Genomic DNA, 26845 nt, shown 5'->3' on the forward strand with positions numbered 1-26845 from the left:
ATTGTTTCTTGTCCTGCCCTCTGGTGCTTTGGTGAATAACATGACCCCCTCTTCTTTGTGGCAACCCCTCAAATACTGAAATACTGCTATCATGTCTCCCCTATTTCTTCTTTTCTTTAGATTAGCTAAACCCAAGTCCTGCAGCTGTTGTTCATATGTTTTAGTCTCCAGGACTTTGATCATCTTAGTTGCTCTTCTCTCAATTTTTTCCAAACTCTCAACATCTTTTTTGTGATATGGTGACCAAAATTGGCTGCAGTATTCAAGATGTGGTCTTACTAGGCTTTTATAGAGCGGTACTAATACCTCGCATGATCTTGATTCTATGCCTCTGTTTATACAACCCAGGATTGTGTTATCTTTTTCGGCTACTGCTACACACTGCTGGCTCATGGTTAAGTGATCGTCCACTAGGACTGCAAGGTCCGCCTCAAAGTTACTGTTTTTAAGCCAGGTCTTGCCCAATCTTGTACCTTTGATTTTTTTCCTGCCTAAATGTAAACATTTGCTTTTCTCCACATTGAAACTCATTTTGTTGGATAGGGCCCATTGTTCAAGTTTGTCAAGATCTTTTTGGATCCTGAGTTTGTCTTCTGGAGTGTTGGCTACTCCTGCCAGTTTGATGCTATCTGCAAATTCCCCTTCAATTCCCTCATCTAAGTCATCTAAGATATTGAGTACTGAGCCTAAGATGAAACCTTGTGGTACCCCACTGCTTACTTCTCTCCATGTGGATGCCAAGGGTCACTATAAAAGTCAAAGTCTCAGTGTGGTCCCCCATGGTTAATTTCATGGTTATCGTGGTGAGGGTGGCCAGGATTCCCCTGCAATAGACCCGTCTAATTGACAGAATGAAACTGACTTCTTTAGTGTCTTTACATGAACCTCCAAATTCCTCACCAGAGTTGGGCTTATTAAACAGCTGGTGCAGCTCTACTCCAATAAGGCCTTCATGGCCACCTTCTTCTCCATGCCTGGGATTAGCAGTTCTATGGGCATAGTAATTGGAGCGATGGGTCCACTTACCAAGGGTTCATCATCGTAGTCGCTGTCAGACATCTCTGGATGCTTCTCCAGTGTGGTCAGAGTTCTCAGTGGGTTGGAACTCCACGGCCTCTGTGCTTTTCATCACCATCTCCCTGGGGCGCTGGGGGTTTTTGATGGTTCCCCCCCAGGTCAGTCTCCTTTTCTCACCAGGGTTTTCGAACAACACTCTGCGGCTCAATGGCCCTCTTTGCCACACTTAAAACAGGCAGTTGAGCACGGGGGTGCTGCAGGGTTTTATGACACCTCTTGTTTCCTCTTCGGTGGAGAACGTCTCCACACCCAACGGAAGAGGTATTGATTTCGGGCTTGGTCAATCTCTGCTTCCTCGGTTAGGATGCATCAGTCGTGGACGTGCGCAGGGGCTCTGCAGTCAATGCAAACATGGTAGAGGTCATTGTTCAGCCCATCTTTAAAATAGCTCACTAAGATGTCCTCTGGCCAGTTGAGACAGCAAGCCAGGTCTCGGAACTCTTTGGTGTATTTGGCCACGGTGCATCAGGCTTGCCTGACTGTCTTAATGCGATCCCGGGCTTTCCGGTCAGTCAAGGGATCTTAAAACTGCTGTCTCAGCACTGCCATGAATCGGTTGAAGTTTCAAAGTTCAGGTGCCTCGGCATTATGCAGAGTCACCATTCACAGAGCCGCTGTGCCTTCCAGGGCCAGGATAATGACCCTGACCTGGGCGCCCTCACTAGGGAGCTCTTGGCTGTACTCCTGCATATAGGTTAGGTGTGGGTCAGGAAGAACCCCAGTTGCTGTGGGGGGGAGAGTCTTACACTTGGGATGGTGAGTCCCCCTGCTTTGGGCTCTGTGGCCATCACCACTGGCTGATGTGGCTTGAGCTGGGGTCATCACTGCTGTTGTGGCCCCTGTAGCATTTGCGGTGTTAGCAGAGGTCCCTGGTTTGGAGGGTGCACTCTACCCCCTTCCAACCTTCTCCTCCGGTCTCCGACCTTGTCTTGGCAGACGTCTGTCTCTTCCTCTTTGAGGTTTTTGAAGGCCTCCACCATCAGATTTATGGCTTGCTTTAGGAAGTGATCAGATCAGGTTGGCACTTCATCCTCTTCCTCACTGAGGTTAAGTGAATGCTCCTGTCAGAACCTATTCTTCTCCTGAGGGGAGGATCTCTTTCAATTCTTTCAATTTCTTTCTTTCTTTCTTTAAAACAAGTTTTATTAAATTTTTCAGTTTTTACATCCAAGTAATTAGGAAGCAGCATGGTGATAGGGTAATCAATAATCCAATAACAAAACCATTCATATATCTGTCAGGTTACATCTTAAAATTCCCTATTTCCCTTAATTATTATATCATATTCAAATTAATACATTTCTAGATAAAGCTCAATCAATCAATACATTTGTTAATAGCATTTACTTACACATATCCAAGTCTTGTTTGTAAGTTTTACTTAATTCCAATTACCATGTTCCAATTAGCTTTTAATAACTGTAATATTCGGACTTCGAGTAACCCTCATTTCCCTCATTTCATTACAAAATAATTATCGTGTATAGAGTACATATATTATTCCAAAAATTATATTCTTACTTTCTTTCACAGATGTATTCTATTTCTCATCCTGGTAGGTCCTCATTTATTGATACAATATCTTTCATTATCACAAACCCATTTCCATGTTACAATTTCAAACTATAATGTAACAATTAATTTTCATTTCCATTATAAATCTAAATCCTAAATATTAAATCAGTCAATATCTCTAAAGATCTCCAACATTGAGGTTCCCTCTCTATTTCCCTTAATTGTTATATCGTATTCAGATTAATACATTTCTAGATAAAGCTCAATCAATCAATACATTTATCAATAACATTTTATTTATACGTATCCAAATCCTATTTTAAAATTTTTCTTAATTTCAGTTACCATCTTCCAATTTAGCCTTTAATAAACATAATATTCAAACTTCGGGTAAGCCTAATTTCATTCACTTCAGTACAGGATAATTACCATATCCTGTAATTATTTTATTTTTCATCCTGATAGCTCCTCTTTTACTAGTAGAATATCTTTCATTGTCACAAACCCATTTTCATATTACTGTTCCAAACTATAATCTAACAGTTAATTTTTGTTTCCATTATAAATCTAAATCCTAAGTATTACATCTATCAATGTCTCTAAAACTCTCCTTAACCCATTAAGTAAAGTTTTAAGTCCCATTTTTAAATCTAACTCTGGCTTTCTTTTTGTGCCAAGCAGGCTTCCATGTCAGGGCCTTTAAATCCTCAGATGCATCTCCCTTCATTCCTACACCTGCTGTTTGAATCAAGGGAGAACATCCAGATGTCAATTTTTCAAAGGAATTGGCCCCTTTATAATTATTAGGTTGTTGCCCTAATAATTCAATTCTCCATGTTTGATTTGAAATTTTAATCATCAATTCAGTCTGGTCTTCTTCTTGTTCCAGTTCCATCTGACTAGAATAAAGGGTCGTGTCCGGTGTTATGATTATTGTTTCTTGTCTGAGTTGTCTAGGTTCTCAATATATTGTGTTTGTTGATCAGTTCCTGCTGGTGTTGAAGTTACAGGTATTTTAGTTAAAGTCAGTATTTGATTCTCAAAGTTCTCAATAGGTTATAAGTATTGTTTTGCAACATCCTCTTTGCTGTTGACTTGTTCCTCTTCTATTGTTTTTAGGTTTATAAGTTGATCAGTTGCAGTCTGGGGTTCAATTTGTAGTTTCTGGGTAGCATCTTTGGCTTTCACTCTGGCATTCATTAGCTCAGTGGCTTCAAGAATTTTTTCAGGTATAAGTTTATAGTTAAGTTGTGGGTAAGGTTCCTCCATTTCCATAGTGCTTAGAAATAGGCTTTTAGTGGAGGCTATGTTTAATGAGAGTCAGCCAATGCCCACCTCCACAATTTCTAGAAGTTATTTTCACCACCCAGCTGTTTCCACTTCTTATCTTTTCCTTAGATAGTATGAAGGGCTAATCAAGAGAGTCAACAGACCTCACAGTCAAAGAAATTTGATTGCTATGCCAGGTTTAGCCACAAGGTGTCCCCAGTAGACCATAAAATCTTTTTTCCAGATGTCAATTAGGCTTTTATCCAGTTAAAAAGTGAAAAAAGATATTTTTCAAACTTAGTAAATAGATAAGATGTTGAGTCTCTATAATAGGAATTTTTGGGACCCCCCCGAATCTCAAAAAATGAGGAAAAAATAAAAATCCAGTTATTTAGTTATTAAAGTTAGATATACTTTTTTTTCTTTTGTTCCAAAGCTTAGGTTCTCAAGGTATGCAAACGCCGCTGTATTAAAAGCAGGGGGGAAATTTCAGGAGGCTTTCACAGGAAAGTAATTAGGGTAAAAGAAAGGCTTAACATGGCCGATCTTTTCTTCGTTGATCCAAAGAAGCTGCCCCGGATCAAACAGAAGGGCTGCCACCCTTCTGCGATCAAACGAGGGTCCTCCTCAGTGGTGGTCGCCCCTCCAGGGCAACTTTCGACCCTTTCCAGGGTCTCTCGACAAAGGGAAACCGGACGGCGGAGAGAGAGCTCTCTCCGCGCATCCACTGGTGTCGCGATCTGGAACCGGAAGCCCTTTCCATTTCTTTCCGTGGGTTCTGCCATTGCCCTGGCTGGGAGGGGGAGGGGGAGGCTCTGTGGTATGGTTCTGCTTTGCTACAATGTATACTTTCCACTGTTTCTCTACACTTACTCTTTGAAATGTCTCTCCTTTGTTGTCAATCTGGGGTGAGAAAGGAATGTGCCTCTGGACATCTGGTTTTTCTCTCGCTGTGGAAGGGAAGGTGCGAAGACCCAACAACATCTTCATAAGCATGGAAACGGACCCCATTATCAGCTCCATTCCCACAGCGGACCTAACACCTGGGGATTGGCTCATTTGAACTGAGCGGATGAACTATTGGGGTGGGGTTTTCTTGGGACTCTTTTAACCTATTGATCTGAGTGGGAAACCCTCAGATCCTGCCTTCTATGCCTGCTATCAGCTTCTCCTAATAAAAGTTCCTTTTGGAATGAAACAGTTCCAAGAGTCCTGCTTTCTTGGGGTGAGGTTTTGAAGTGGGCCCTGGCATTAGGCAGGATCTGCAGTAATAGTCAACCCAGAAGGAAGACTCTTGCCAGGGGGCTAAACAAATGATGTCTGATATCGGAATGGAAGGGGGAAAACCTGCCCTGGGGGGGGGGAGTTCTCTCACCAGACAGAGCCCAGCTGATACAGTTCTCAATCCTTGAGCTCGTCAGATGAGGTGGTAGTTGCTGAATGCTGCCACAAACCAAGGTGGTTGATGGGCATTGGGAAGAAGGAGGACTGGGAGAAGAAATCCAGGAAGGTGACGCCCAGACACGGGAGTCACCAGCCAGGTTGGAAAGTCGAGATGGAGAGGTCGCTTCACCCCAGTGAAGATGAGGACGACTGGCTGCTCCATTCCAGCCAATTCCTGGAGCAAGCCATCGACATGTTGAGGGTGACCTTCGATTCCATAAAGGAGGAGAAAGCTGACCCATGCCAAGGCACTGCCAACCCAGGCTCAGCCGAGGGGACAGATGGAGGGAGGGCTGCACCAGCAATCCCAGCCATCGCTACAGCCGCAGCCACCTCCGGACGAGCTGCACCAGCTGACGGTGGCCACTGACATAAGAGGCAGGGGGGGCATCGATCCATCTGAAAGGTCCCGCCGTTAGGAATAAGGTACTGTGGAGAGCTGCACTGACTGGGGTTTTTCCTGACTCAAGTGTTGAACTACATGGAAGAATATGGTCATGAAATACCTAATACATTGTGCAAACAGCCCTAGATGTTTGCACATCTCCCTTCCCTGTCCTCCTTCTTTCTTACACCGATTGACCACCTCGGCTTCTAGAGGGTCTCCCCAGTCACAGCCTCGTCTTCCTAGTCAGAGGAGTCGAAGGAGTCAGAGGAGCTGTCGCTGGGGCAAGCCTTGGGGGGGGGGCTCTACCCAGCACTCACTCTCTTTCCTCTCATTGCCATGGTTAGATATCCTGTGCACAGTCCTCACAGTAGGGGTTTTCGTCCCTCTGGTTTGACCACTTTGGAGATCCTGCCTAACGTAAGGACCTGCCTCAATTAGTTCTCCCAAGAAAGCAGAACTCTTGAAACTTGCATTGTCTCAACAGGAACTTTTATTGGAAGTTATTAATAGCAGGAGAGTAAGGCAGTATCAGAGGATTTCCCATGCGAAACATTACATTAAAAGAACCTTTTCAAACCTCTCCCCAAATGTCTACACTGTATAAAGCGAAATTACAGTATCTAATTCAGTGGAAAGGCTATCCTTTATCAGACGCTATGTAGGTAAAGAGCAAAGATGTAAAGGCAGATAAATTTCATGATAAACATCCCCAAAAATCTAAAGAGCATCTGAGTGATAGAGCAGGAGGTTAGCAAGACACTAATATGTACCTATGCTTGTTATCTTCCAGTTACTTCTTTCTTTCTAGGGGAGTCTGACTGTCAACTTTTGAAATGAACTTGGCCGAAACCATTTTCAGTCATTCTCAGTTGCCACACAGACTGGGGAGGGGGGGAAGAAAATGAAAGTATTGCCAGACATAGCACAGGTGTTGGAAGATGGAAAGGAGGGGTGACAAAAAGCCCGCCAACTGCCTTTATTGGGTAGCGTGATCTGTGACATTTGAGGGAGAAGGGAAATGTTACATTTTATTACATTGAATCTGTGAAAATATTTTGGAGTTGTTTCACTTTTGATTGTGCTGATATTATATATCCAATAAACATGTTCTTTGAGGAACCTTCAAGCCTCGGAGTTCTGATTTGTTTGGGTTCATTAGTTGGAACCTTGACAACTGCTTTATAATACCTTGGTAAGACCACACTTGGAATACTGCATCCAATTTTGATCACCACAATATAAGAAAGCTATTGAGACTCTGGAAAATGATTAGGGGACTGAAGGCTAAAACATATGAAGAATGTTTGCAGAAATTGGGTATGTCTAGTCAGGGCTTTTTTTCTCATAGAACGCCCAGAACGCAGTTCCGGCACCTTTTTTGGATGGAACCTTGTAGGGTAGGCAAGGTGGGTTGTATGACGTGTGTGAGTTCCAGTGCCTTTTTTTTTTAAGAAAAAAAGCACTGTGTCTAGTGAAAAGAAGAACTAGCAAAAGGATACCATCGATCATGGTATCCTTTTGCGACAACTCGAAGGGGTGGGAGTGGGAGGCACCGTTTTACGGTGGTTCTCCTCCTACCTCTCTGGCCGGTCACAATCGGTATTGGTGGGAGGGCAGAGGTCAACCCCGAGGCCCCTTGAATGCGGCGTGCCACAGGGGTCGGTCCTCTCTCCCCTCCTATTTAACATTTATATGAAGCCACTGGGTGAGATCATCAGACAGCACGGGGTGAGGTTTCATCAGTATGCTGATGATACCCAGTTATATATCTCCTCCCCGAGCTCTCTCAGTGAAGCGGCCGATGTGATGGGCCGTTGCCTCGAAGCCGTGAGGGTCTGGATGGGGGTTAACAGACTCAGGCTCAATCCTGACAAGACCGAGTGGCTTTGGATGTTGCCTCCCAAGGATCATGTCGACTGTCCAGTGTTGACTCTTGCGGGGGAAAATATACCCCCTTCGGAGCGGGTTCGCAACTTGGGTGTCCTCCTTGATCCACAGCTGAATTTGGAACATCAATTGACGGCTGTGGCTGGGAGGACCTTTGCACAAGTTCGCCTGTTGCACCAGTTGCGACTCTACATGGACCGGGAGGCTCTCCTTACAGTCACTCACGCCCTTGTCACCTCACGTTTGGACTACTGCAACGCGCTCTACATGGGGCTACCCTTGAAAAGTATTCGGAGACTACAGTTGGTCCAGAATGCAGCCGCGCGAGTGATAGTGGGTGCTCCTCGATACACCCACGTTACACCTATCCTCCGTGAGCTGCACTGGTTGCCTATTGGTCTCCGGGTCCAATTCAAGGTGTTGGTCATTACCTTTAAAGCCCTATATGGCTCAGGGCCAGGCTATTTGCGAGACCGCCTACTACCTCATAGTTCCCTACGTCCGGTTAGATCCCACAGGCTGGGCCTCCTTCAGGCCCCGTCGGCCAAGCAGTGCCATTTGGCGGGGCCGCAGAGGAGGGCCTTCTCTGTGATGGCGCCCACGCTTTGGAATCAGCTCCCCCTGGAGATTAGGACCGCTCCCACCCTGTTGGTCTTCCGTAAGCTACTTAAGACCTGGCTTTTCCGGCAGGCCTGGGGTTTATAAAACCTTACCCCTGGATGATTGTTTTTGTATTGTTGTTTTGTTATGTTTTATGTGTTTTTTATTGTTAGCTGCCCAGAGTCTTTCGGGAGTGGGGCGGCTTATAAATTTTAAAAATAAAATAAATAAATAAACTAGGGTTGACATGATTTCAATGTTCCAATATTTGGGGGTTTGCCACAAAGAAGATGGAGTCAACCAATTTTCTAAAGCACCAGACGGCAGGACAAGAAGCAATGGGTTCTGTTATTCTGTTATATTTTATTCTTGATAACTTGCGGGCAATACAAGGGAGCCATGGTTTAAGTATATGTGGAATATACCCGTGCCATTTTACATTTGGCTGGAAGAAATAATTTTACTTATGCTCAGTATTATTTTTTTTATTAAATAGTTATTTCCATTCATTTAGTGGTTCATTAATTTTGAGTAAGTGATTCTCTTTTTTCAGACACAGTGTTTTTGAGTTATAAAATGTGGTTATGTGTGTCCCCTAAATGGTTTTGCCTGCTCCATTATTATTGTTCTTGTTTGCTTAGGTTCCCTTTTAGTTCGCTTTGTAGACAAGGTACTTGTTCATGATGGATCCTCATCCAATGGATAAAGTTGATCGGCTGCCACATTCTGCTTGCAATTTCACCCATTGAAACACACTAAAGTACTTTTCAACCATTACCATGAAATGTAATTCAATTAATGGGGAATGAGTTTACAGTTTATTTTTATTTGAGAATATGCAGTTCTTATTGCATTTTATAAAATAGGTTATTAGAATACTTTGATAGTTATGTGTATCTGATAGATTAGGCATTCAGAATTCTTTAACAACACTCCCTTTTATTTAGAATAAATAAAGATTGCGATATGCTAAATGTGCAAAAATATAGTGACAGTTATGAAGGAAATCTGAATTCTGCAGTGTTATTTCTTTGAATTATAATTTCAGTTTTTATCTCTGTCTTCTTAATATTTTAAATCAAAAGCAGCACAGAAAAATTGGAAGGTGTAAAAATCTTTGTACTTTCTAAAAATTAATAATCAGTATTTGATGTAATCTATATTCTTTTTCTTAAAGAAAAAGGTTATACAGATGGAAGAAGTTATCTTCAAGGAGACATACTATAGAAGACAGCAAAACATCAGGGTTAAAGAGATTTTCCACCAATTACTTTTCTATTCCTAATCATATATTTCAAAGATTACTGTTTATTTAAAAAAAGCTGGAGAAAGTTGTGGCAGAAAAGTTCGTTGATCTGCTGTATTTTTTTTTCTGAACAGTTGCTAATTATGAAATAATAGATTACTTAAACCTTTAATTTGACAATTCAATCAAATCTATTTTCTCTCTTTTTCTTACTTATTTCTCAATTCATTTTCAGAGCAAAAAGAACATTTTGAATTTATCATTGTGTCCCTTACTGGCCAGACATGGCACTTTGAAGCTACAACATATGAAGAAAGAGATGCTTGGGTCCAAGCAATAGAGAGTCAGATTCTGGCCAGCCTACAATCATGTGAAAGCAGCAAAAATAAGGTTAAAATGCTGACATATGCACAAGATCCATATTTCAGCACATGCATGCTTAAGAATTATCTTCATCATCATCATCATCATCACCATCACCCATTCTGAACGAAAGCTTCTCATTAAAATTGCACGAAAGCTTCTCATTAAAATTTTTCTAGTAATGCCTTTGGACTTCAATAGATAACTGACAAAATATTTATCAAATTGGCTGAGAACTAGTCTAAGTATATGAAAAGATAGTCAAATCACATACTTTTGAAAGCAATGCTTTACTTATAGTATGTATAATTACTTATAGGTATTTGACTTAATTTATTCAGTTTTTCCCAATGGAACTTAATAAATGAATAAATTCAGCTAGGCCTGGGTATACGTCTTTGGAATTTATATTATATGAAATATACATTAATTGGGAAATTTAGTTAAGATTCAATACATTAAGAGCCATGGTGGCACACTGCATAGAATGCAATATTGCAGACTAAATCTGCCCACAGCCAGGAGTTTGATCCTGACAGGCTCAAAGTTGACACAGCTTTCCATCTTTCTGAGGTCGGTAAAATGAAGATCCAGGTTGTTGGGGGCAATATGCTGATACTGTAAATTGCTTAGAGAGTGCTGTAAAGCATATGGAGCAGTATATAAGTCTAATGCTATTCCTCCTAAGTAATTTAAAACAACTTAGAAAGTTTATGATTTTAAACAAAATAAGTTAAATTGTATTAGCAGGAACAGTAGTTACTATAGCTACTGAATGATATGGTCATAAAAATAACATGAATATTTAACAAGAATTTAACATTTGTTTAAAAAGGGGAGATGGGACAGATGGGGGGAAATCGATCTACCATATTATACCTAGTTACATAAAGTATTATATGATTCTCCTCAAATACATCACTGGGAGTTCCTATAGTAAGTCTTAGGATTCACCTAATATAGAGACTGAAAGTCTCTCTTCATAGAAACTGTATCTCCAGATCAAAGTAGAGGTCATTAGCAGACCAGAGTCTAGGGGCTTTTAAAGCAAGCCATTGAATCAACTCTGATATTTGCTTGAAACTGCATGATTTTTTCCAGATTTTTCTGCAAATAAAAGTGGAACTTTGAAAAATTGTTTTAATTTTTCAGAATTTCTGTATGAGAATGGATTGTTCTCTGTTCAGTGTATGTATTAATAATACCATCCTTCAGTGTTGAACTTGCTTTACCTCTGATAACTCCAGCTAGATTCTGAACATCCTATTCTCTATATGCCCCTTTACAGGTTGAAAAAAGCTTGAGCTCTCAGTAATGTGGTAAAAATTTTAAGCTGTTCTTCTCAGATCCTGAACTGAAGCTAAGGGATCAACTCTCCAAGAAGCTACTGTAACTAAAGGGTCTATGAAAATTCATCTTGGCCAACTTGCCAGAGCCAACTTACCAAGGCCAACTTGCCACAGCCAACTGTCCGTGGGACAACTCGCCACAGCCAACTCGCTGTGGGACAACTCACTGCAGGACAAGAGTTACACTAATATCAAAGAAATGGTGGAATAAAATAATTAAAGAAAGGATGCAAAAGGAGGGAAAGAATAAAATGTGAATGACAAAAATTAAAATATTTTTTTACTTATTTTAAATAATTAAATTGAATTATTAAATTGTCTTGCTGCAAGTTGTCCCATAGCAAGTTGGCCGTGGCGGGTTGTCCTGTAGCGAGTTGGCCATAGCGAGTTGGCTGCAGTGAGTTGGCCGTAGCGAGTTGGCTGTGGCAAGTTGTCCCATTCTGCTAACTAAAGGCATCAAATGCTGTGATCATTCCACCTCTGTTTGAACTCTTTATGACCAGCAGACAAAGGTGTTGTGCCTGCATTTTCTTTAAGTCTTATCTGTTGTTTATATATTTCTTTAAATATGTACAGTCCCGACTATCAAGTCAGAATGAGGTCATGGCTCTTCAGTCAATAAGAAACTTCAGAGGCAATTCTCACTGTGTAGATTGTGAAATACAAAGTAAGTACAACCATTTCTATATAAGAAAGGTCATCCTGAGCTTCTTAAAGCTTATGGTCTTTCTTGCATACTTGTGTTGCTCTCTTGCTATCGTGTTCCATTTTTCTTTTTTTGTTTGTGTTCATTAAAAATCTGATTTTAATGAACATTCTGATTTGGAACACTGCTGTCTTTTTCTGTGTCACTGCTATTATCCTCTAGTAAGAGAAAAAATATTGGCAACTCGTAAATAATTTGTTATTTTTCTTAGTGGGCTAAGAAGAGAATCCTAATCATGCTAGCATCAAGTATTACTCCACTCAGATATATGCCATAGTAACAATAAAATACTGAGTGAAGTGCTCAGTATCAGTTTCTTGAATATATTTGCACTTCAAGGTTGAAAAAAAAGCATAAAGGATTGGTTCCAAATTTTTCTTCCTGCTCAGGAAGCACTTTTTTTTTTCAGGGAAGATAGATAACTGCAAAGGGTGAAGATGAACATTTTCAACATTGCCTGGTTTTCAATAGCATTTTGCCAAATCCAAAGGCTTCTGTGAGTAAAAAAAAGAAACCTATGTGCAGAAGTTTCTGGATCAAACTCATTATGAGCAAAACAGTTTTCTTTTTCTTTTCTTTTTTATTTACTTTTATTTATTTTTAAATATTGACATTTTGCTGTTTAAATCAAATCTACTTTCTGGGCTGTTTAGTTTTTATGTATAATGCATAGCTGTTAAGAGTTGCTAAGGAAAAGTGAAACTTGTTCACCTGTTGATCTCTATACACTTATCTGCTTCAGCACAATTCAAACTGTTCATATCTGACTCCCCCCCCAGTTAGAATGGGATTATGAAAATAGAGAAGTAATTTTAAAAGAGCAGTATATCCTAGTTATTTGAAAAATACTGTAGCCTACATTTATTGTCTATTAAATTTAACTTTATATATTTAAAAAGTTGTGCAGTCAATTTTTTTTGCATTTAGTTCATGTGTTATCTCATAAATAGCAACATATCTGCTTGGACTGGTTTGTCCATTGTTTATTTGAGTGGGATTTACAGTTATCACCCCAAAATCCACTCATTTGTCTTAATGTGCACATTTAAAGCTTTCACAAGGCAGGAAGATATCCAGTTTTATAATCTTGAATTGTATTAAATTAAATTAAATTAAAATTAACTTAAATTAAAAAGATATACATCCATGATAAATATGTTAAGATTATGATCTGTTAACTAAAGTGAGATTATAATTATTAGATAGCAGTGCTAATCTTAACATGCTCAGATGATCAGTCTAGAGTACTTTTTGCACAACAATTGTTCTTTTTTGTATAGAAAACATCCAAAGCATATTTTAATATTTTATCATTATATTCTGCATTTACACAATCTAAATTGCTTTGAAGAAAACATTAAATTACAAGCTAACTAAATCAGATAGTTTGTGCAGCATTTTATGTCACCCCCTCCCCTCCAAACTACACTTAACCAAAGCTGTTATTAAACTAAGCTTAACGTGTCTGAATACAACCACTTTAAACTGATTAACTTAAGCATAGTTCACAAATGAATATGAAAGAATGAATACACAAAATGATGGGTATTAGAAATATAGCTTGTAATATGTTTGATTCAGTTAAGTTGGATTTTTTTTCTCTCCTTTATAAGTTTAACCAATATTGCTCTCCTCTCTGCTTGCCATTTTTTGTCTTTAATTTTCTAGCCCTCCTGTAAGGGGCATGATGGCCTAGTGGTTAAGATGCTGGGCTTGTCAACTGTAAGGTTAACAGTTCGAGAGCCAAGTACCATGTGAAGAGTTGAGCTCCCATTTCTGCCCCAGCTCCTGCCAAACTAGCATTTTGAAAGCATCCAAATGCAAGTAGATAAAACAGTGTTCCATGTGCCTAAGCATATAGTCATGCTGGCCACATGACTATGAAAGCATCTTAGGACAATGCTGGCTCCCTCGATTAGGTATCGGAGATGAGCACTGCTCCAGAGAGTCAAATATGGCTGGACAGGGAAAACCTTTATAGATACCTTCTAGGCATCCTATTTTGCTGTCATTTTCTCTTCAGAACAACAAAAAAGATATATTTTTTCATGTCAGAGCATTCTCCTTTTCATTCTGTCACTCAGAGTACATAAGAAGAATAGGGTAATAAATATTATGTCTTTTGGATCTTAAATCCTTTAATCCTGTTTCATTTATTCTTTACTACATTGTATATCGTAAACAAAAAAGTAGTTATGCTACTTCAATGAAGAGGAGATAAGAGTTAGTCCAGATTATTAGTAGAAAAATGTTTATTTTGTTTTCTTTATCGATAGATCCTGACTGGGCAAGTTTAAATTTGGGAGCACTCATTTGTATTGAATGCTCAGGGATACACCGAAACCTTGGTACACATTTATCACGTGTCCGTTCACTTGACTTGGATGATTGGCCTGTGGAACTCATCAAAGTAATGTCCTCCATTGGAAATGAATTAGCAAATAGTGTATGGGAAGAAAAAACCCAAGGCCATGCAAAACCTGTTCCAAACTCCACAAGGTAGGATCCTTTTGTAAAAACATTTTCAACATCTAATTTCAAAAAGCAATATATGATCTTAGAAAAGTTCATCTTTGGGAGGTATCTGAACAGCAAGTTCTATAGATATTTCAGCCATGAATTTTGTATCTAAACCTAAAGTAACCTCTTGCTGCGCTTAAAACTTCTTGGTCACATTGAATTTTACTTCCTGTTAAGACTTGGTAGTTTACAGTAATGCATTGTATTTTTGTATTTTGTATAAAGAATTCATGGTACAAACTAAAAATATATAACCATAAAATTATAAAACTTAATTATAATTACATGAGTCCAATATCTAAGGAAATGAAAATAATTACTAAGTCAGAGTTATACTAAATGATTACTAAATAATATGATTATTTATATTTACTAAATAATATGAACGATTTCTACATAAACCACAGGCGTGCTACAATGGTCACAGTCTTCAGTGTGAAAAACGGTCATGACACTTTTTTCAGCGCCCTTGTAACTTTGAACGGTTGCTAAGTGAACTGTTGTACGACGAGGACTACCTGTAATAATAATCCAATTGTCTGAAATGGTGTAGGGTTTCCTGCCTAAGCAGGGGGTTGGACTAGATGACCTCCGAGGTCCCTTCCAACATTATTATTATTATTATTATTATTATTATTATTATTGTTGTTGTTGTTGTTGTTATTATGGATCATCGCACAATCAGCCAGATGTTCAGACTGGATTTGGCATTTTGTCTACCTATCGAGTCCTTACCCAGGACCTGGGATAGGCAGATGTGGATGTTTCATGGTATTACAGGTATCGTTGCAGGATGGAAGCAGTTCCTAGTAAGGCCGCCTTTTGCAATTGACTAATAGCGAATTTGTCAATGCCAATGGTGTTCAAGTGGTGCTCCAGTTGTTTTGGGATTGCACCCAAGGAGCCTATTACTATTGGTACTACCCTTGCTTGCTTTTGCCACAGTCTTTCTATTTCTATTTGTAGGTCTTTGTATTTTGTTATCTTCTCCAGTTCTTTCTCTTCTATTCTGCTGTCTCCAGGCACTGCCACGTCCACTATCCAGACTTTTTTGTCTTTCTTATCGACAATTGTTAAGTCTGGGGTGTTATGTTGCAGGTGCTTGTCTGTTTGAATTCTGAAGTCCCAGAGCAGTTTAATTTTATCATTTTCTATGACTTTCTCGATTTTATGATCCCACCAGTTTTTGCTTACAGGCAAATGATATTTTTTGCAGATCTTCCAATGCACCATTGTTGCTACTTTGTCATGCCGCTGCTTGTAGTCAGTCTGTGCAATCTTCTTGCAACAGCTTACCAGGTGGTCCACTGTTTCTTCAGCTTCTTTGCATAGGCGGCACTTACTGTCTGTTGCTGTCTTCTCAATTTTGACTTTATGTGCATTTGTCCTTAAGGCTTGGTCTTGTGCAGCCAGAATTAGTCCCTCGGTCTCTTTCTTCAATTTTCCTGCTCTTAGCCATTGCCAGGTCTTGTTATTATCTGCTTTCCCAGCTATTTTTTTCATGTATTGGCCATGTAGTGCTTTGTCTTCCCATGCCTCTATTCTGTTCTTCATTTGGTCTTTCTTGTAGGCCAGTTTGGTCTCTCCAGTAGTCAGTAAGCCTTCCTGATATACTAATTTCAGTGCATCTTCATCATTGTTCTTCAGATATTCTTCCAAAGCCATTTTTTCTTCTTCAACCATCTGATGTACTTGTAGCATTCCACGCCCACCTATTTGCCTTGGTAGATAAAGTCTGTCAATGTCACTGCGTGGATGAAGGGCATGATTCATTGTCATTATTTTTCTGGTCTTCCTATCCATTGCTTTTAGTTCTGCTTGAGTCCAGTCCACTATTCCAGCTGTGTACCTAATGACTGGGATTGCCCAGGTGTTGATTGCCTTTATGGTATTTCCTCCATTGAGTTTGGACTTTAAGATCTTCTTCACTCTCTTGATGTATTCACCTCTAATCTTTTTCTTGACTTCAGTGTGCTTGATGTTGTCAGCTTGAAGGATACCCAAGTATTTGTAGTACTCTTCCTCATCCAGACTCTTAATGTTATTTTCGTGGGGCATCTTGATTCCTTCAGTTTTCACTATTTTTCCTTGTTTGATAGTAAGTGTGGCACATTTGTCCAGGCCAAACTCCATAACAATATCTTGGCTATATATACGGACAGTGTTGAGCAGCGATTCTATTTCAGATGATGTTTTTCCATACAGCTTCAGATCATCCATGTAAAGGAGATGGGATAGTCTGGTAGATGTTTTTGATGTTTGATAGCCATGTCCTGAGTTATTCAGTATTGTTGACAGAGGAAACAGTGCAATAACAAATAGTAATGGTGATAATGAATCTCCTTGAAATATTCCTCTCTTGATATTAACCTCTCCCAGTCTCTCACCATTGATCTGCAACTGTGTCTTCCATTGTGCCATCGATCTTTGCACAAATTTTCTGATGTTTCTACTGACTCCTGTTATTTCTAGGCACTTGATTATCCAGTCATGTGGCAGAGAGTCAAATGCCTTTTTGTAGTCAATCCATGCCACATTCAGGTTGGTCTTCCTTTCTTGCAGTTTTCCAAGATCATTTTGTCTATTAGGAGTTGATCTTTTGTTCCTCTGCTATTGGGGCGGTTTCCTTTCTGCTCAGGTGGAAAGAGATTGTTTTCAACTAGATGCTGTTGTACTGCATCAGCTACCACACCAGTTAGTAATTTGAAAGTTGTTGGTAAGCAGGTAATTGGCCTGTAGTTACCTGGTGTTGCCCCTTTTGCTGGATTTTTCATTATTAGGTAGGTTTTCCCAGTTGTTAGCCACTTTTCAATTTCTCCTCCTTGTAGTATATTGTTGAACTACTTGGCAATGAGTGGGTGTATAACAGTTAGATGTTTCAACCAAAACCCATGCAGTTCATCTTCACCTGGTGCTGACCAATTTTTGATTTTCCTTGCTCTTTTTTCTACCATTTTTGTTGTTATTACTAGTTCTTTCATTTCAGCTTCTGTTTTATTTGCATCCACCTCTTTTAACCAAGCCGCATCCTTGTTGTATTTCTTTGGGTTATCCCATATCTGCTTCCAGAACTGCACTGTTTCTTCCTTGTCAGGTACTGATTGATTCATTGCAGTTTCTCCATTGATGGATTGGTAGAAATGTTTCTGATTGGATTGAAATTGGAGGTTCTGCCTATAGTTTGCAATTTGAGCTTCATATCTACTGATTTTCCTGGCTATAGCTGTTATTTGTTGCTTTATTATTTCCAGTGCTTCCTTGATCTTCCTTGTTTCTAAGTGGTATTTCTTGATTAGGTATTCTTTGGTCTTCTTATTCTTCAGCTTTTTTTCTTTCATCTGTTCTAACTTGCTTGCATGTGATCTTAACTTGCTGATCTTATTTTCTAGTCTAACCTTCCACTTTTATGGTTCACTGTTTGTTTGTTTTTCTTCTTTGTTGATTTTGCATCCCAGGTATTCAGTTATAACTGCAGCTGTGCTGTACATTAGTTGGTTTGTTTCTTGCAGCAAATTGGTGCTTATACTTGATATTGCAGTATTTGCATCTTTTAATGCTTTTGCTAGCTGTTTATTTGGAACAAGTTTCAATGCAGGCAGCCTTATTCTGTTGTTTCTGTGCTGTTCTAGATGCTCAATTATTCTTTGTTTCAATTCTTTTATTTCTTTAGTTAGAGGGTTTTGTTCTTCCTGAGGAAGTGGTGCCTGGTTTCCAAATGAGAACAGTTGTATATCTCTGCTGGATTCCTTCACTGCCAACTCCCCCTGGTTTGCCTTTACATTCTGAATTACTTCTGGTAAGGCTTTGATTTCTTTGCCCTGGGTAAACCTTTGCAGTTCGTCCAATTCTGTTTCTGTGAATACTTTATTTCGTGTTATAAATCGGCGTTGATCTGCTAGTCTCTGTTCTGTTATTTCTGATTCTGGATGTTGTTCTTTCCAGAACTGGTGCATTCGTTTTAGATATCCTCTTCTTGTTGGACTTGATCTGTAGTAACAGATCATTATTTCTTTGTTTTCCATCACTGTGTATCTGCGACGGGTAAACACCTTTTCTTCCAGTAGTTCTGCAGCTGCTGGCCCTGATTGCTCAGCCAACAGTCCTGAGTCCTGTAACCCATTTTTCACCAGATATCCAGGAACTCCAATATCTAGTGCGGACCTTGTTAACCCGGGCGACGTCCGAGCCGGTATGGCATTCTGAAATTTACGTCTCACCATATTTTTTTATGGGAGAGACACTCTTTGTCTGACTCCTCTGATGAGACCTGTCCAGTATGGTTGAACCTCTGGCATAGCTCTCATCTTCCTCAGAGTACAGAAGCCCCACAACCCCGTCAAGGTAGTGCCTCACTGGGGTATTATTATTATTATTATTATTATTATTATTACTATTATTATTATTATTATCATTATCATCATCATCATTATTATTTAGAAATATAAAGCAAATGGTTGAGGCTGTAGCTTTTTTGTGTTCTACTATACTGAAAAAAGTCAGAAGTCACTTCTTTTTTCTCTTTATTCTTCTTTGCAAGTTTCTTCTTTCTTCTTTATCTTTCATTATTATAAATGAACCATTAATGCTAAATGATTACTAAGTCAGAACATACAAAGCTGTTTGACATTAATGTATAAATTATAAAACTGTCCCATTTTGCTAAATCAATGATCCATAGTTTAAATTTTAAAAGCTACCAAAATGTTTAAGATGTGTGTGCTAGTATGCAGTAGTTGTTTCCTTGGTGCTTCACTTTTTTTTATAATAGTTTATTGATTTTCTCATTTTACAATTGGATATTTAAAAAGCAGTATGATGACTGGGTAAATCAATAGTTCAATAGTGTACATAAATCTTTAGTATAAATCTCATGTTACAACATCAAATATTTCCTCTCTTTTTCCATTAATATCTGTTATCTCATATTGGGCTAGTACAATTCTTACTATTATCAACTAAATAAAAACATCTTTGCTACGGTTATCAATAATTTTTAGCTTATGCATATTTTAATTGTATTTGAACTTAATCCTTATATATAATCAATGTTCTATTATTGCTTTTTTCAGGCTTTAATTTCCCATCAATATTCAAAGTAACACTATTATTTATGATTTCCAAGTATTTTATGTTTAGGTGATCAAAAGTTTCCCTTATCTCAACTTCTCTCTTTTTCCCTTTTCATACCAAAGTCTAATATTCTGGTTACACATCTTATCTATTTGATTATAATATTGCTCTGTTTTCTAAAAGTTATCTATTTTCCACCATGTTCAACCATCTAATTGATAATACAGTATCCCCTCTAATAAATCAAAACCATTATAGGTGTTGTCTGGGTTAACCAATAATTCAGTAATATACCTAAATTTTTAGTTTAAGTCTAATATTAGAACATCAAATACTTCCTCTCTCTTTCTAATAATATCTGTTATCCTATATTGGGCAAACATAATTCTTATTTTCAACTAAGTTGAAAATGTTGTTACATTTGTTACATTTATCGATAATTTTTAGCCTATACATATCTTAATTGCGTTTGCATACTTAATATCTTTCTATGAACAATGTCCTGTTATTGCTCCTCCCCAAACTTTAATTTCCCATCAATATTCAAGAAAACACTATTATTAATAATTTCCAAGTACTTTATGTTTAAGTGACCAAAAGCTTCCTTTATTTCAACTTCTCCCTTTTTCCCTTTTCATAGCAAAGTCTAATATTCTGGTTACATATCTTATCTATTTAATTATAATGTTACTCTATTTTCTAAAAGTTATCTATTTTCCACCATATTCAACCATCTAATTGGTAATATAATATCCCCTCTAAAAAGTCAAAGCCATTATTTTCTTCAGCCTTACTCTGGCTTTCTTCCTTTGCCAGCTAACCTTCCATGTCAGTGCCTTTGAATTATCAAATAGTTCTCCCTCTATTTTTATATATATTATTTGGAATAAGAAAGACCATTTGGTGGAGGTTTTTTTTTTTGGAAGAACAAGCCCATTGGTATTCATTAAACCACCTCCCTGTTACTCCAATTTCCCACAATTGTCCTGATAGCTTTATCTTCCATTCAATCTGTTCTTCTTCTTTTTCCTCAAATATATTCTGATTTCTTGATTTGTGAAAAGTCTTTTCCATTTTCAGTGTTGTCACTCCATTTTCTGATTTTTCAGTTGGCTGGGTCTGTTGGTCAATTGGGTCCTCTGTCTTAATGTTTAGTTGTTCCAATTTTCCTTTGTTTTCTGTGTTGTTAATTCTTTGCTTGTAATCAAGATCTGGGTTTGTATGTTTAAGCTAGAACATTGTTCCATTGTGTTGCTTCTTATTTTATCACAAGCTGAAAGAATAGTTTCGTGTATTGATTTCAACATGGAAAGGATTTTTTCCTGATCTTCATCCATATTTTCTTGATAATATGTTAAGTTGAAGACTTTAGAATCAAACATTAAAAATAATTTTAGTCTTTTGTAGCTGGGTACGGGACATCTATTTCACATTTTATAGGTGGTCTTTATAATAGAAATTGTTTATCAAGTAAGAGTTTATAATCCAAAGTGTTCCATCATCTCGTGTAATAATATATGCTTCTCATGCAGGGAAATAGGAAAGCAGTTCCCCAAGCATAGCTCTGAGAGTCCGTAAAAGTTTACATTCATAGTTCAAGCAGGCCAGCTTCCAAAACAGTACATCATTCCTGCCATATAGATAAGCTGCCCAGAAATCCCTTCTTTGCAGCTGCGCTTTTCAAAGGTAATAGCTGTCAAGGCCAAACAAATTTTATCTGATGTCTGGGCTTCAAGCCAGGTTTCTTTTAGGCCAGCGGTTCTCAACCTGTGGGTCGTGACCACATTTGGGGTCGAACAACCATTTCACGGGGGTTGCCAAACAATGCAGTCCGCTATTTTTTTCCCCTTTTCCTTAGCTATGCTACTCCCTCTTATTCTATTGGCTTTTGAAAGCCAATAGAATAGACTCTATTCAAGAGACTCTATTCTATTGGTGTTCGAAAGCTAATATAATCTATTGACTTTCGAAAGCCAATAGAATAGACTCTCTTGAATAGAGTCTAATTCTATTGGCTTTCAAAAGCCAATAGGAATTGTCCAGGCTGTCTCTGCCCTGCTGAGCCCACCAAAAGTCCCAGTCTGCAAACGGTGCTGCAAGTTGTCTGCAGCTAAGGCGAGCTTTCTGGACCTTTCCACCCCTCCCTGCTGAGCAACTAATAAATGTAAGTAAAAGAGGGCCAGGGGTGGGAGGTGGGAGGCCGACGGGCGCAGGGAGGGTTGCTGGCGTGCGTGGGGCCTGGCGGGTGCCTTACCTCCCTTGGGCTGGGCCAGCTGGTGGCCCAGCCAGTGGTCACCCTGCGCCCTTGCTGCCGTGTGCCATGGCCACCCAGGAGTGCCTGGGCCTGCCTGCCACCGCACTGAACATGCGGTGGCCAAGGTAAGACTAGCAGGGCAGCAGCAGGTGCAGGGAGGGTTGCTGGCGTGCCTGGGGCCCGGCAGGTACCTTATCTCCCTTGGGCTGGGCCAGCTGGTGGCCCAGCCAGTGGTCGCCCTGCACCCTCGCTGCTGCGTGCCATGGCTGCCCAGGAGCACCCAGGCCTGCATGCCACCGCATCAAATGTGCGGTGGCCAAGGTAAGGCTAGCGGGGCAGCAGCGGGTGCAGGGAGGGTTGCTGGCACACATGGGGCCCGGCGGGTGCCTTACCTCCCTTGGGCTGGGGCAGCTGGTGGCCAAGCCAGTGGTCGGCCTGCGCCATTGCTGCCACCTGCCAGCTACGCCTTGGCCGGCGCAGGGGGCGGCACCACGCATGCGCGGCACTCCCGGGCTGAGGCGGTTGCTGGGCAATGGCCTGCGTGCACCCTCGGCCTGCCCAGCATGCGCTCCAGCCACAGGAGAGGAGGTGGAGCATGCGCGCCTCCTCCTGCCCTGCCCGCAGGGAAATACAGGTAGTCCTTGACTTACGACCACATGGTTGGGGGTCGCGGCATTAGGAAGGTTGAGAACCACTGTTTTAGGCAATAACAAATTGTAATACCATAATTCACCACAAGATGTCACTAACGCCATTTTATAGTTTTTTTAAGTCCAAAACTTATATGGTGGTTTTTCAAGTCTTTTTTTAAAGAAAAGTCTCCAATAAGAAAAAAGAACACTTTTAGTCCCCAAGTTTCAAAAGAATATATATCCAATTAAGTTAAAATTAATCTTAGGGTTGCTCTGTTTCCCCTGGGTAGTTAGTCACCACTTTTCTTAGAGGGTGGGGTAAAAATTCCCTTCCCTCTCTCCTCACAGGGGAAAAATGCTTTGGGAACCTTTTTCAGGAAACAAAACTTAGAATCTTAAAGAGAGGATCAGGTCTCACCCAGTTTCATCCGCGTTGCTTGAAAGTTGCTTAGTGGTGCTTTTGACTTCGGCTGTCAGCAGCTTTGTGACCGGCCATATTAATATGGCCAGTCCTTCCCCCGCTGGTTTGGAGGGTTTTTCCAGATCAAATGGAAGGGCTACCGCCCTCCCGCCATCAAATGGGGGTCCCCTCCTTGCTCGTTGCCTCTACAGGGCGACTTTCGACTCTTTCCAACAGAGCGAATTCAGGAGTGAAAGACTTCCATCTTCCTCCATCCGTGGAGCCGCGACATCAAGCTGGAAGTCCACTGCTTCACTTTTTTTTGTATAAGTAATAAAATGACCCAGAATTAAGTTTTTCAATTATAGATTCCAATTAAAACTGCTTAGGAAGTATGGTTAAGGGTTTCAGAACAAACCAAAATAATGAAGCTTTCTTCAAGCATTGGATGAATTAAAGCAGTTAATCTCAGTTCCTGCTTCATATGTAATGTAAATGTTGTGCTTTATATTTCTTATTCAAAGAAAAAAATGATTTCTCTCTCCTTCCTTCTACTGTTGCTCCTGGTATTGCTATTATGAAGATGGATCCAATCTATTTTTTAAATTGGGATGATGTGAAGAGGGTTAAAAGTTTTAATTCTATATGTCATGTCTCTTAACCCAGAGTTTCCCAACCTTTCCAGCTTTGCGGACTGGTGGGGGGGGGAGAGGAGATGGTTCTGCGTTTGCATGAGTGGCAAGTATATGTGCCTACCGCTTGTGCAAATGGAGCGCACACGCACACACTTGCCTGCTGCTCACATGAGTGGGGATGTACACCTGCTTGTCCGCCACTTCCATGGCCCGGTTCCAAATGGTTCAAGGCTGGTAGTGGGCCGCAGCATAGGGGTTAGGGACCTCTACTTAACCCCTTAATGTGTTAAAATTGGTTAATATTACAAACAGAACTAAGACAAAATCCCAAAAGTGCTTTTTCAAAAGGCAACTGGACTTTGCTTTTCCTTGAACTGAAGCAGCTTCTTGGATGAGAGACCAAATGTCTTCAAGGAAAAGCAAAGTCCAGTTGCCTTTTGGGATAACTGTGACTTGGATGACTGAGAATCTCCTTAGATACCTAAGACAAAAGTATTATAGAACCTTTTTTCTGAAATGGGATTGGGGAATAAACTTGTTTGTCCTGCTAGATATTAAGCTCAGATTATTCAGTGATACATTTAATTCTACCCGCATGATATTTTCAGAAATCTTTTTAATAATTACCTTAAACAATAGTGTTTATGACTCTGGCAAATTTTCAAATGCTTTGTTCCATTACTATGAATTGGAGGATATCTGCAAGTGTAGGGCTGTAATAAGAATACAGATGGGATTCAATAGTTCTCTATAGATAAATTAATATTAGCAACGTATACTATATTAAAACTTTCTAGCTTAATATTCATCATTTCATGAGGAGCCTATAGAAAGGGGAAGAGGGGAGGGAATACCAAAATATGCTCTTCAATATAAATCTGCTCCTTTTTTTACTTGCATCAAGTTATATAACAGTAGGTACAGTTAATACAATACAGTATTTCAAATGGAAGTATTTTTTTTTTATTTCTCTGAATTCATTTTTCTATTTCTCCCATTTCCCAACTTATTATCTCTATTCCAAACATCTCTTTTCTCAGCTCCATTATTGCTTAAGTATCTTGTCAAATTTATGGCTGGACTAGGCAAAGAACAGCAGGACTTTTCTTGGTCAGCGTGAAATGCCAAAATATTACATGATACAAGCCCAAGCCATTGAAAAGTACATTAGGTATTTTTTTGTTGACCTCAGACTTAGCTGATTCATTGGAATTTCTTTCATTTTTGTAATTTAAGCTAATGCAGTACTTCAAAAGTTTAGAAACTTTTGCAAAACGAAAACCAACATTAGAACCTAGCAGTCAAAAGAAGAAAATATATTCAGAGCGAGCCAATTTGATGATTATGGCTAGAAAGCAGGAGATTATAAATTCGAGGCTTCTTTTAGGCACAAAATCCAGCTAGATGACTTTGGGCCAGCCCACCTCACAAGATTGTTGTGCAGAAAACAAGAGGCAGGAATATAAGATACTTCTGCAATCTTGAATTGACCAAAATATATATTTAAAAAGAACTGTTAAAAATATCATCATCATCATCCTGAAACAAAAAAAATGCAAGCTATTCTGAATTCTAAGCACATATCTCCTATATGAAAAAATAATAAGCCATCTACATTTAGCCATTTAGGATTTTTATTCCAAAGGCAAAGCATTGAAAATTTATAAAATAGCCAAAATGGGGGTGGAAGGCATGGGGTGATAAGGAAGTTTCAGAACTTCACAACAAGCAAAACCACCTGGTCTCTGATGGTTGCCTATGGACAGTGATTCAGCTGGGTTTGCACCAGTTTGGCAAAATCAATACCTAATTTTTTGTTGAATTCGGCAAACCAGTTATAATAAATTTGTGTTTTCTAGAACACGTCTGGTTTTTGTTCAACTTCCTTCCAATTGGGGGGAAAAAAATCTCCCCAAAAGAGAGGAGCGACGGAAACCAAATGGAGACACAGCGCCTTTGATCACATCACTCAGCTGAAAATTAGGGCTGCTTCTCAGAGATAATTTCAGGAATAAATGCTTAATCTCTCTAGTTTCACAAGGGGGTGAGGCCACCAAGTATTAGCTGGGCTTGGGCCTCTGGAACTTTTTCCTGTCTAGCTATACAGAGTGCAACTAATGATGAGCGGGAAAGCTCTTAAAGGTTTCTATTCTGAGAACCACTGTCAAATATTCAAACGATTCTGTCTGCAGGCATCTTTACTTTGTTTTCGATTGCCATAGCCATGGGAGGGGGGAGATGTGTTCTTTTAGCTTAGCCATAACAAATATTTTCTTGTGGGAACCAAGGTCAAGCTGCCTAAGTTTTGAAGAAAGCCTGCCAAAGTAGTTAATTGGGGATTGTGATTTATGACAACTGTAAGGGTGGGGAGTTCAACTTTTACTTTGTAACCTTTGGGGGGGTGGGAAATTTCAATCTTGGGTTCACCTTTGTTCATGCCGATACTATATAGCCATTAAAAGTATTCTTTGAAGAAAGCAATTGCCTCAGAGTTCTTATTTTCTATTGGTCTCATCTATCGGAACCATGACACTAACCTAAGACTTATAAATTCAATATCCCATGGGGCCCTGAGCCCCGGTCGCCTATCTAAACCTTGGGAGGATGACAAAGACTCAGGGAAGATGCAGAGATGGAAAAGAAAGGGGAGTGAATCTCAAGCCTTGGAGTGGCGGTGGTGGATGGACGCAGGCTGCTGCTTTGATGGAGAGTGTGGTCCTAGCAGCTGGAGTGAGACCAAAGGCCCGTGAAGTCCTATTGGAGAAGCTGACCAGAGGGAGGAAGCAATCATCCTCGGGGGGACCTGATGGTCAGACGCTTCCCTGCCACTTAAGAGCACGCTGAAAGCTGCAGAGGTTGAGCTCCCACTGATAGCATTGCAAGGTTTCCAATTACCTGTAGCTATGAAAGCTAAATGGCCAGCCGCATGGGACGAATCCAGGGAATGGAAGTATCTGACTGCAATCTACAGCCACTCGGTGGAATGTCTGGGGGAGAAGTTTGACCGGTTGGAGATGGGTGAAGGAGGACAGGCAATCCACCAAGTGATCTCAGGGGGGCAAGAAGACAAATGGTCCTGTGAGCGTCTGCCACCCCAGTCCTATAGTGATTGAGTGGGCCACCTCCCCACTGCCGAAGCCTGACCTAACATCGAGCCCAGTGCACTGGTGGAGCCCTGACCACTATCAGTGCCACGCCAGTTCGGATCAATCCCAATGACAGGTTAATCTCGAATACTACCAGCGGTCTGCCAGCCCCAATCGATACAGGCATCCTGCTAGCCCAGATTGACACCACCGTTCTCCTAGCCCTGATAGCTACCTGCATCTGGTAAGCCCTGACCACTATCGATGCTACGTGACTCCTGAGTGCCGATGGTGCCTAGCCAGCCCAGATTGCCACCAACACGCAGCTGATCCTGATCCCTATTGGCATCTTGCCAGCCCAAGACCTCCACCAGGGGTTTTCCATTGGGGGGGATTTCAGCAGCC

The 26845-nt window shown here is 40.1% G+C and overlaps 1 protein-coding gene across 3 annotated transcripts in view; it reads left to right on the forward strand.

Moving 5' to 3' along the window:
* AGAP1 (ArfGAP with GTPase domain, ankyrin repeat and PH domain 1) overlaps window positions 1-26845 on the forward strand; it is a 333826-nt gene that overhangs the window by 34601 nt on the left and 272380 nt on the right. For 2 of the 3 annotated variants that reach the window (XM_039326267.1, XM_039326266.1), the window contains exons 2-4: window positions 9661-9815; window positions 11714-11804; window positions 14120-14342. In XM_039326267.1, coding sequence (XP_039182201.1) covers window positions 9661-9815; window positions 11714-11804; window positions 14120-14342 — 469 coding nt within the window. Of the gene's footprint in view, window positions 1-9298; window positions 9816-11713; window positions 11805-14119; window positions 14343-26845 lie in introns of those variants that run through there. The other variant, XM_039326268.1, reaches the window with a different exon arrangement.

This window comes from Crotalus tigris, unplaced genomic scaffold (genome assembly GCF_016545835.1).
Source record: "Crotalus tigris isolate CLP2741 ecotype Arizona unplaced genomic scaffold, ASM1654583v1 scf7180000024340.7048381, whole genome shotgun sequence".
NCBI classification, from domain to species: Eukaryota; Metazoa; Chordata; class Lepidosauria; order Squamata; family Viperidae; genus Crotalus; species Crotalus tigris.